Here is a 12,188-nt window from a genome sequence, read left to right as displayed (position 1 = left end):
GAATTAATTGAAGGATTTTGTTACAGCGTACGATTTACAATTGAGCATGGTGTGTTGCTGCCTTCATATCCCAAATCAGATCATTTGCTTCGTTACGATCAAAGCGATTATATTAGGAAACAAATTGTGTAAACCATTTTATAACGTCTGAAGACAGGACGCCAATTATATGTCTTCTGGGCGAAAGGAGCTTGTGCATGTGATAGGACGTAAAGAATGTATATACGTACACGCGTCGATACCACACATGATAACAATGCCACCTCTTAAGGAAGCATGAGGGATCATGCATGCATGCTCCCATCCATCTCCACCGTTCATTACGCTTCAAATTTAATACTTTCTTTTGTTTATATATATGATTCCACCAAACATATAATATATAACTATTTTTCTTTATAAAATGTATATATATATATCGATCCCACGATCATGACAACTACGTGATCCCCTTTATTCCCCTCCCTTAATTACTCAACTTTGATTTAGATAGAGAGTCACCAATATTTCTTCTCTTGGTCTTATCCACAATATTTCTACCCATATTTCTTATAAATTTTGTGACTTTTATAAAGCAATAGTTTTTCTCACCCGCTGTTTAACGTGGACGTGAAAACTGAACCTAGTAATTTCTTAAAACATTATTCACTTATATATTATATAATGTAACCACGTAAAAATGTAAGAAGAATATTGCATGTGATTTTAACAGAAAACTTCATTCCAAAAATATCGGTTTATTTTTTTACATGCGTAGAGGTATGAATAATATCATATAGTAGTGCCAATCGAATCCGAATATATTTGGTAATAAAGTCTTCAATTAGCAAAATTACTTTATCTGGTTATAGAGAATATAATTAAACTAAGTTGTCAGATTCTCTAATTACCTAATAGGGGATGAAAATCAAAAATTCACATGACCTGCCTCAAAGGTCACGTGACACCGATCACCTAGCGACTACGTGTCGTGATCTTGCAGCACGTGTCTTTTTTTTACGGTAAACACAGTGGTACCAAAAATTTTCACTTTCCACGTCCCGACAAAAAACAAAAAATATTTACGGGGAAAATAGTTGTAAGAAGAATGAATATATTCACGAAATTGTACGGACAATTGTTACGTGGCAGAGTCTTTATGGGTGTCTTTGACCACCAAGTTGACGTGTCCTTTGCTCAGTGACATCACATACTCGTTTAGTATCTTTCCACGTGGCAGCGTCGACGTGACCCCAACAATGGTGGTGGCATGGTCTCATGGTTATGGTGGTGATCTGGTGGATATGTGATTAAGTGATTTGATCTGTCGACTAAACAAAAGAATATATTTGACTTGTTTCAGTTTTTACCATGTTTGATTTTTTTTTTCTTTCTTTTTGTGTGTGTGCAAATGATATTAGTTTGATAGTTTCAACTTTCAACATAAATTTTGTTAACTATTTAATACTTTTGGCTACTACTATACTACATTTTAGTTTAATTGCCTATACAAAATAATTTAATTTAAAGAAAGAAGAGAGCATGGAGCCAAATCATCATGTCCCTTCCATTTCACTTCAATTGATAATACCTAATAGTCTGAATAGGAAATGAAAACATAATTAATGGTATCCATCCATAATAATATACCATCATAAATTCTATTATCACATCACACACTATTTACTAATGAGTGAAGCGGTGAATATTCTAACATTATATAATTTGTTTTTGTCGGTAAAATGAATTGAATGACATTTTCCAAGAAAACTTCTCAAATCATTTGTTTTTTTCTTCCTACAAGTGTTTACGTCATTTCATCTTTTGATCCTAACTAGTCGAAAACGAATATTTGCTTGGAAACCTTGTAAATGTTTCGACATAAAATTGGACGGTGAAGCTCTTTTGAAAGTTTTGTTTTTCTTTTCATTTAAAAGTTTTGTCGTCAAAAAAAAATAAATGATTTGACAAAGTGAATTAGTGGGATTTGGAGATGTGTAACATCGTGCAAAAGAACAGAAAAATAATAGAAAAAAACGTATTACATACATACTAGTAATAATGAAAACTAATCAAATATCTCTGATGATCAGGAAAACGTAATGAATGGGACATAGCCAAAATAATTGGGCACTGCAGAGAGAGAGTAAACAGTAAAGGCGTAGAGATTTGGATCTGATTACTATTATTCTTCGATATTATTCAACCATTAACAAATTCATCTAAGTTCTTAAATGATCTGATTCTCACTGTTTATGGTTTTCTTTGCTCTACTGCCTTTAACTTTCTTTTTTTCGTTGTTCTAAAGGACATGACATCGTGGATAATTTATCCCTCAGGCCCATTAAAAAAACCCATTTTTAAAACAACAACGAGTAGAAGAATCTTAAAGTTTTCGGTCCATTAAGAGCCTAGTAAAGTTGTATTACTCATTTATAAAACACGCAAGTGTAGACGTCCCTACCAATAAGAATTTTGCTTTGTCGTATTACAAAAAGAGGTCACGAGATGGGAGACGTGAATGGTCGATCTCTGGTGAAGTTTCTTTTTCAATCTTTTGTGTACGTAAGCAAACTCACTATCTTCGTCGCTATCCCCATGAAAGCTTTTGTTTTGGACTTATGTTATGTATCTATGCACATAATTAGTTTGGGACAAAAATGGCAATAAAGACACAAAAGTACTGAGAAGACGAGTGAGTGAATTATGAAGTATATATATATTCATCTTTGAAATATTCATTTGACTCACTTGAGCTTTGTATATATGGTTGGTTCGTTGATTCGTTCGAGTAGACACTGATGAAAAAGTCTTTTTTCCGCACTTCTTTTTTACAAGTCTTTTTAAAACAATTTTTCTTGTACGCAATGTAATACAATTGGATTACAAAATAAGTGAATTTAATATATTGAAATTTGTATATTTAATACAGATTAATCAACCAAAAAAAAAGGAAGTGGATAAGAGAAGAAACTGTGATGTAGTTAGAAGAAGATAACTTGCAAAACTTATCAAATTTTTTTAAAAATAAAAATATCTGTTATTTTCTAAAGTCTAAGTGAGCGGGTTAATAACTTAATATACACTACAAAATTAAAGAAGAATGAAAGATTATTCATGAACAAGAAAATATTATACCAACGACTTGTTTTCTTATTTAATTATTGAATGTATTTTAATAATATTTTTTGCTAATCACACTACAAATTAAATAAATTTGACTTGTCTTTTAATAAGGATTTAAATCTGGATGATATCATGTAACGAGTATACATAAATTTTGTCGTTATCGCGTGTAACCAATGATAATGTTTAAAAATATTAAGTTATAAACTAATCAGACTTGCTCCAATCACAAACTTAGTAAACTATATCATATTATCTCTTCTTTTTTTTCAAGTCTATAAAACAAATAGACCAGCTTGGAATCCACTCTACTCTCTCTCTTCTTCTTCTCTTTTTCTGTACCGCCCAAAACCAAAAATTATATGTTATTTTGACACTCTTTCTCTCCTAGATCGACAGAGAAAAGAGATAGAGATCGAAGATGAGTCGAGAAACCATCGCCGTTCTTCTTTTGGGAGGAGAGAAGCAGAAGAAGAGACAGAGCAGACTCCTAAAGGTTGCTCTTTTACTGGTTCTGGTTCTCGTCGGAATTTCAGGTTTGTTTCTGTCTTTATAATTACTTCCACTACTCTGACGAACAATTATACTATGTTCTCATATGACCCTATTAATCTAATGATTTTTTACTACTCGACTAGTTCTCTGATTGTTATGTGTTTTGAACATTTTCATAGGTTTTAGCTTTAGTGACAACAACATTAGGATTTTGTTGTCAAGACAAGCGATTGATGATCATAGGCTTAGTCATGAAACCGTTAGTGACGTGGTTGAATCGGAGAATGGTATTGTGGCCGCTGACGACGGTCGTTGCTCTGAGATTGGTGCCTCTGTTCTTAGAAGAGGTGGCCACGCCGTTGACGCAGCCGTTGCTACTAGTTTATGTGTGGGTGTTGTTAATCCCATGTCGAGTGGAATTGGTGGTGGAGCTTTCTTGATCGTTAGCTCGCAGATAGATTCCAAGGCTGAGGCTTTTGACATGAGAGAAACTGCTCCTTTAGCTGCTTCTAAGGTTTAACGTTTTGTTCACAAATCCTTCTTGATTTACCTATATAAGTAGATAGATAATGTGTTAAGCTTGTGAACTGATTCAGGATATGTATAAGAACGATTTGAGTGCGAAGTCCGTTGGCGCTTTATCTATGGGAGTTCCAGGAGAGATAGCTGGACTTTACGAGGCTTGGAAACGGTATGGCCGTCTCCCCTGGAAACCCCTTTTCGAGCCGGCTATCGAGTTGGCCAGAGGCGGTTTCGTGGTGCGTCCATATCTAGGACGGGCTATAGCGAGCCAAGCTTCTAACATACTTAAAGATCCGGGTTTGCGGAGTGTCTACTCAAGAAATGGACAGGTTTTGAAACCCGGTGATACTTGCTATAACCCGGAACTAGCTTGGAGTCTTGAGACTATTTCCGAGCAAGGACCGGGAGCGTTTTACAACGGGATAGTAGGCGAGAAGCTTGTTAACGATGTGCAAAAGGCTGGTGGGATCATAACAATGGATGATCTAAGAAGTTATAAAGTCCGAGTTACTGATGCAATGTCTGTTGATGTCATTGGTTATACGGTTCATGGAATGCCGCCTCCTTCAGGCGGTACAGTCGGTTTTTCGATGGTTATGAATATCCTGGATAGTTACTCGAGCCTTTACACTGCTTCAGGAAGAGATCTTGGGCTGCACCGATTGATAGAAGCAACAAAACATATGTTTGCAGCTCGGATGGATCTTGGAGACCCTGACTTCGTTAACATAACAAACGCTATGAACCAAATGCTCTCCAAGACTCACGCGGAAGAAATCCGAAAGAGGATTTTCGACAACACAACATTCCCACCCGAGTACTATTTGAACAGGTGGAGCCAACTCAGGGACCAGGGGACGAGTCATTTCAGCATTGTGGATGCAGACCGAAACACCGTGTCAATGACCACAACCGTAAATTACTCTTTCGGTGCCAAGGTTTTATCACCTGCCACAGGAATTGTACTTAACAACGAGATGGATGATTTCTCGGTACCTTCAGAAATCACTTCTGACATGCTTCCTCCTGCACCTACAAATTTCATTGAACCAAACAAAAGACCTTTATCTTCCATGACTCCTCTCGTAGTCACCAAGGTTTACCATCAATATTTATTTACCTTTCCTGTTTTATAACTCATACAACGAGATCTTACTACGGTCCATGAAAACCTGCAACTGCTTTTTATCGCAGGATGGTGAGTTGGTGGCGGCGCTTGGAGGAGCTGGCGGAATGAATATAATTCCGGCGGTGCTCCAAGTGTTCCTTAATTGCTTTGTGTTGAATATGAAACCATTAGAAGCGGTAGAGACTGCAAGAGTTTACCATAGGGTATGCATATTTCAGAACCATCTGATTGTTACTAACATTCACAATAAAATACATACTCACGGCTTTTTGGTTGTTGTTGTTGCAGTTGATACCGAATGTAGTTCAATTTGAGAACTTCACGGCGATCAATGGCGATTACATAGGGCTTACAGAAGATACAAAGATGTTTTTAGCAGAGAGGGGACATGAAGTCAATGCAGTCTCAGGTAAAGCTATTGTTCAACTTATTGTTCAAAGTTTCAAGGAAGACGAAGAAGAAATGTTTATTGAAATTGGAAGGAAGATTGGAAAGAAATCGAAACAAGTCAAGGGCTTACTCACTGCAGTTAGTGATCCTCGAAAAGATGGGAAACCAGCTGCAGTTTGATTCAATTGTAATATCAGTCATTAAGTTTGCAGAACTAAGGTTTCCTCATTTCCTATCATGTAAAGTTGATTAAAGATGTATAAAATTCAAAACAATTTGGTGGGAAAAATCTAGGCGGTATCATTACCATATTGATCACAAGTGTATAGATAGGTTGATTACAGATTGTAAATTACAAGTTTGGTGAAGCGTGTAAAATCAAAACTAAGAGTTATTACATTATTATTCTCACAAGGAGTTATATATCTCTCTCTTTTCTTTGCTTGAAGAATATTATAAAACATCTTGAAAAGCTTCGATCAAATAAAGAAACCTTACTTCCCAAACAAATATCTCCTCTCAAGTGGAACACAAATAAATGTTTTTGCAGATAATGTTGTTTACCATTCCATGGTGCCTGCTTCACCAGCCTTCTGGTTTGACTCACTCCTGTCTTGCCTCATAAAACTTGGCTGATTCGTTGAAGACAAAAGCCTCGCCCACATTCTGTCTGTGATCACCACCTTGTTCTGTTTCTCAGTGATCCTCTGCACGATATGCAAACCATGTTATAACATCGATAAATGTAAGAGATACTGAGGTTGATTCACAATGGGTACTTCAGCCAACAACAGGCTTAAAAACAAAAACTTTTGATTCTTTGAGACTCACATAGAAGGGAATGTAAGTATGTCTGCCATTGACAAGGCCAACGGTGAAGCCATTGTAACCAGCCATCACTCCATGGACCGCACTTTGAGCTAACAGCGTACAGCATACATTGTCTGATGCATTGCTCGGAACAGCCCGTATCATGTATGTTGGATCTGAAAGGAAAACATATCTTTATCTATCATTTTTCAGCAGACATGCACAAAAGAAAACTCATAAGATATCTATATACCTATGTATTTGAGGTTAAGAGTCATCTTCTTGGCAAAATGATCCTGCATAAGAAGAGATATAAGAAAGCAAATCAATTTCTTGGTCTTTTATCAAGAAAATCCTCTGTTTTACAAAAAAACCAATACGTTAACCTTGATCCGTTGAGAGATCCATAGGCCAACGTCTTGCAGAAGTTTGTTTCCAGAGGCATCTTTGAGAGTTTTGGACTCTTCTATGCTTTCAGACAACAAATCTTGTCCCGCACCCTCTGCAATTACAATCACCATGTGACCACTCTCTTTTAGCCGTTTATCAATAAATTCAAAAAGCCCGCCTGGGCCTTCAAGAAAAAATGGAGATTCCGGGATCAAGCAACAGTCCACATCTCGGCTTGCTAGAGTTGCATACATTGCAATGAATCCTGCAAAAACCCTTGAAAATCTGTAAACATCTCTTCACTGCTCAACTTAACTTGGGTGAAAACTATCTAGTGTAGGGAAACTGCTTACCGCTGTACCGTCCCATTAACTTCACAAGACCAATGCCATTCTCAAAACTTGTAGCTTCGACATGGGCTGCATTGATAGCACGTTGAGCCTCTTCTACAGCTGTGTCAAACCCGAATGATCTATCGATAATCTGTATTAAGAAAGAGTAAACATTCATTATATTATACAACCATAAGAAACTACCATACAATATTTAAAATTTCAAACCATTGGGGAAAAAATATTTACAGGAATATCATTGTCAATTGTTTTGGGGATTCCAGCAACCGCAACTTTAAGCCCGCGTCTCCTAATTTCCTGCAGAGACAGTCATTAGATATATATCAACCAACTGTATTGATCAGAAGAAGTTTTGCTTACCTCAAATATAGCAGCTGCTCCTTTCTGTGATCCATCTCCACCGATTATATAAACCTGGTAAAATTGCAAACCAGACAAGCATGTTTGCATCATTTCAATGTAATTCTGCAGATTCATTGTTGAGTTAAGTAAACTACAAACCTGGTTGATTCCACGATCTTGAATACTATCTACTATCTTGGTGGTGTTGTGACCGCCTCTTGAAGTCCCAAGGATGGTTCCTCCGCTTCTATGGATATCATTCACTGTTTTTATATCTAAATGGATTGTGTTTCTCGCGTAAAATCCTCTGTAACCTCCCTGAAAACCACAATTGATCTCAAGATTTATATACTGAATAAGAAAATTGAGAGCATTGCTGTAGTGATAACTAAACCGATGGGACTTACATCAATTCCAAGGATTCTCTTGACACCATACATGTAAGATAATCCACAAACTATCTCTCTGATCACAGTATTAAGCCCTGGACACAGACCACCACAAGTAACAATGCAAGCAAGAACATCATCCGACTCAAAGTAAACCTGCGTAAACATAATATTCCATCAACGTTCACCTACTTAAGCATACATACACTCTTCAGGTTATCATAGACATAAATATACCCTTTGACGTGGTCCAGCTCGGCGGAAATGTGTTCCCCTAGGACTATCAGGATGAACAACTATCTGCAAAGGTGCGAAACCCGAATCTTCATTAATGAGATACAGTATAATCAAAATGGTAATGGCTATAGTAGAGACTATTTTTACTAACTTTTTGAGGAACCGTGTCATCCTCATCGACGAAGTACTGCCTGAAAACACATTGGATTTTAATCAATTAAGAAGCTTAACACATTCTGAATTCGAATAAGATGATGATTCAATCAACAATTATAGAAACTTAAGTTCCCTGAGGTAGTAGTAAGCAAGCAAACAAAACGGTAACTTACTTAACAACTGAGTAAGCAGCGTTGTCTTGTAACGGATTTGGATATGTCTGCAGCATCACATGGCAAGACACAAATAACCGATCAGAGAAGAAATCACTACAACTTGAAATAACAAAGGAAACATTAAAAAGCTATTTAAAAATGGTAACTTTAAAAGCATAATCATGTAAAAGTTTCAGACTTTTTTCTCTTTTCCCGCTTCGCATTATACAGAACACACATATAAGGATAGAAAATAGAAAAAGCCAGAAACGTACAGGAGCATTTGGGAAGTCATCGGTGAAATGAGGAACGTCTTCAAGAATATAACCGGCGGGACCAGTGACGATCTTCCGGTTCTCCGAGTTTGGGACAGAAGATGACATAACCAACCTTCTTGTCGGAGACTCAATCCTCTGATTGTCAGAAAGCGAAACAATCAAACGGAGACCCGAATCGAAGCTCAATGAACGATATTTCCTACTGATTGTAGGGATTAGCAACCCAAATTGATGATGATCGGTTTCAGAAGCCGTACTAGTACCACCTGAATATGATCGGAATCTAAAAGAATCCATACAATGATGGAAGATCGGAGAAAACGTTGTTATCACCCATTGTTTTTTATTTAGAAGAGAAGAAACCCAAAAATGGAACAGAGTGTTTGACTTCAGTTTTCTAATTTTTTATTTTCACAAAAACAATAAAAATGCAAACTTTAGAAAAATTAAAAAAAGCATTCACCTTTGAAGAAATTGAAAACAAGAACTGTGGAAGGAGGAAGGCAGATCAGGCCATCACGGGGTTGTGGTGAATGTTTTGGATGAAGAAGAAGAAGATAGTGAACAAGTGGCTATGTGTTTGTGGGTTTATTTGCTTTAAAGAAGAGAAGATTCAAGACAAAAGGATCATTTAAGAGGGTTGGGAGTGAAATTGACCAATTCAATCATTGAAGGGCTATATTTAAAATTCGTTGAAAGATTTGGGGTGTATGTATTAATAAAGAGACTGGTTCTGATATTTTTTATTGGAGTCGGTGAGGTTTTGGCTGTTGGGGTTAGGTTTCTTCTTATAGAAAGTTTTAAGATATGGCATGTAGTATGCCTATGCTTAGCTTACCCCGGCATGTTTCTCATTTCACATAAAATGGTCAAGTTCATTTCGTTTTATAGAGAGTATAGTTTTCAGGTTTAGTTTTTGTGTATATAAAAGAAATGTTATTTTGTTGAGCAAGACTTTTGTGTTCGAATTCTCAATACATTACTTTCATATTATGTAAGAGTAAGACAGTGTTGAGTGAGACTGTTGTGTACTTTGTGTTGATAGAGAATAAGAGTAAAAAAAGAATAAAGACAATGAGGGAAAAAACTAGTAAGTCCGGCCCATATAAGATAGAGTTTCCCATATGATTTAAGTTGGCCATAAAATATGGAATCTCACAAGCCCATTTATTTTCTGAAACAGCCATATACAGTAATTTGCCAATGTTCTAAAGATCTTTCATGTACAACTGTAAAAGACTTATGAACACTTGTAGAATACATATTTAATTTGAAGTTATTTCTGAAACAATATCTACCATCATTTAAAGGTTTATATGTTTGTGGTATTAAATCGATTAATATCTCCTAGAATATTATACATTTGTAACCTTTTACAATCAAAGCTAGCTAGGATGAATAAACCTAAAATTGTTTTTTGTTGTGCGTGTCTTAATTATCTCTTCATTTAGAATCCAAAAAATATCAATATTAAAGATGATCTACATAGATAGAAGCTCGCATTATATATGTTCGTAAGATATCTTAAGAAAAAACTAGAGTTATATAAAACATAAGAAAAATAATTATGGCAAAAGATATGATAATAGCCAGACAAAGAGGCAATCATAAGCATCTATATGTTTTATTCAAAACATGTCTTTGGCCCCTCCATGATTTCATTCTTTGACTCTCTTAATATTTTTTTTTGAATTTTCTTTTAAATAATAAATTATGTAATTATGATGTGTGTATAATGTATAGTGTATATACAAAACAAGATTATATATATGCATACAGGAATTTGTTTGCCTCTTTTTATTTTGGTGGTTAACTAGATTCTTGTTTGCCGTGTTTATGTGATCAAATCCATTTGAAACCACTTAAACCCAAAAACCCAAATGCCTTTCATTTTAGTCCCGCTAATGATTCAAAAGGAAAAAAAAAAACAAAAAAATAGGTAGGAACTTTTTGTGACATTAAAGAACACTAAGCATAATTTTCTTACACATTCGATCAACCAAACAAAACATGATATACATTGATAAGTATATATGTATATATTCACCCCAGGTCAAGAATATCAAGTTTTTCTTTTGAATAGTTACGTGACTAATTACGTACGTCTAAGTTCTAACGGCTTTTAAATTTTGATTAGAAAAGAAAAAAAAAAAGATAATAGCATCAAGGAATATTTACTGATTCTTTTTTAAAAAAAATGTTTACTGATTTTGCAAAGCACAAAATTACGTTTACGTTACAAGAAATTAAATAGTATATATTTGGCAGTTTGTTTTGAGATTTTAGAGCTTGCAGAGTTAATAATATAAAATGGTTGAAGATTGAGTTCCAAGATCTAAAACACTCCAATCCAATCGAATGATCTCAAATTCAAGGAGACCCAGAGTTTGTGGCGGGGCTACGTTAATCTTAATTCATACATCATCATATACTGTATAAGCTTTATTACGCCAGACACTTTCTAGATTAAACCGATTCTAATCAAATTAATAAATAAAAAATGCAGCGTGACCAGAAATCAAGAAAGCACAAAGTGTTAAGTTTAATCATATTTTTTTTTTCGTTTATAAAATTAAATAAAAACAAAAATACGATCAAGATTTATATATAAACACACATATATTTTCTTACAAGTATTCAAGAAGTTTAAAGCGTACGCGATACAAATTTCTTTCTATTCGTGTTTTCTTTCTTTCTTTCTTTTGTTAGTTTTGACCACCTAAATTTTTTCTTTATCAGAAAAGTAGATGAAAACCACATTTGTATGATTATACGGTAGAAGTTTATAATCATTACAGTCAAGATATTCGAGATTATTATGAATCGTATGCGTACAAATAAATAGCAAATACAAAATTTTCAAGATTAATTAGTTCATTAAACATGTTTACGGGAAAAAGGAAACTAGTGTCTGATTTGAAACATCTGTATGTTTATATATAAAAAGTGGTATATATCTGTATGTTTATATATAAAAAAGTAGTATATATAGTGTTGCCATGATTTCATAATTCATGCTGATGTAAACGGATCTCCAAGGAGACCATATTATAATATACAAACAAACTCATCATTAAAAAATATATATTCGCTTTACTATACAATACGAGACATATGTTTTTTTGTTATTTCAAAACTAGCTAAAAATACGAAAGATATATGTATAAATTACAAAAAAGAGAGATGGTGTGGTCCATATGATGGGTACACACTGCTCAAATTGCCTTACTTATCAAGCAACCTCTTAATACCTTTTTATTTTTTTGCAGATCAATTAAAATAAAACAATACAAATGATAGAATGAAATATATATATGAATAACAAAAGAATATATAATGATCACTTCTTCCAGGTCGATGCCCATGTGATGTGATCTCTCTTCCTCTTCTCGTCTTTTTTTTTTTCCTTTCTCTCTTCTTCTTTTTTACTTTTCGTT

At 34.8% G+C, this 12,188-nt stretch overlaps 2 protein-coding genes across 4 annotated transcripts; one reads left to right on the top strand and one right to left on the bottom strand.

Moving 5' to 3' along the window:
- Window positions 1-3,400: 3,400 nt before the first annotated feature.
- On the top strand, window positions 3,401-5,952 carry LOC17880852 (glutathione hydrolase 3). The gene is made up of 5 exons (XM_006283265.2): window positions 3,401-3,641; window positions 3,780-4,114; window positions 4,197-5,219; window positions 5,317-5,454; window positions 5,540-5,952. Exons 1-5 carry the CDS (start codon window positions 3,527-3,529, stop codon window positions 5,819-5,821), a joined length of 1,893 nt encoding a protein of 630 aa, XP_006283327.1. The 5' UTR covers window positions 3,401-3,526; the 3' UTR covers window positions 5,822-5,952.
- LOC17878303 (ATP-dependent 6-phosphofructokinase 1) lies at window positions 5,953-9,355 on the bottom strand. 3 transcript variants are annotated; one of them, XM_023777985.1, is made up of 14 exons: window positions 9,215-9,355; window positions 8,749-8,886; window positions 8,492-8,538; window positions 8,314-8,353; window positions 8,163-8,225; window positions 7,944-8,081; window positions 7,696-7,854; window positions 7,555-7,608; window positions 7,423-7,491; window positions 7,195-7,324; window positions 6,838-7,106; window positions 6,705-6,747; window positions 6,473-6,627; window positions 5,953-6,348 (listed from the first exon to the last, which is right to left on the bottom strand). In XM_023777985.1, exons 2-14 carry the CDS (start codon window positions 8,854-8,856, stop codon window positions 6,202-6,204), a joined length of 1,422 nt encoding a protein of 473 aa, XP_023633753.1. In that variant the 5' UTR covers window positions 8,857-8,886; window positions 9,215-9,355; the 3' UTR covers window positions 5,953-6,201. The 3 variants fall into 3 exon arrangements, with proteins under 3 accessions (XP_023633753.1, XP_006285234.2, XP_023633754.1); XM_006285172.2 differs by lacking the exon at window positions 9,215-9,355 and having other exon boundaries at window positions 8,749-9,201; XM_023777986.1 differs by lacking the exon at window positions 9,215-9,355 and having other exon boundaries at window positions 8,492-8,587; window positions 8,749-8,862.
- Between the last annotated feature and the right edge of the window lie 2,833 nt (window positions 9,356-12,188).

Source organism: Capsella rubella, unplaced genomic scaffold (genome assembly GCF_000375325.1).
Source record: "Capsella rubella cultivar Monte Gargano unplaced genomic scaffold, Caprub1_0 scaffold_7, whole genome shotgun sequence".
Classification (NCBI taxonomy): domain Eukaryota; kingdom Viridiplantae; phylum Streptophyta; class Magnoliopsida; order Brassicales; family Brassicaceae; genus Capsella; species Capsella rubella.
This window is presented reverse-complemented; position numbering and strand designations above follow the sequence as displayed.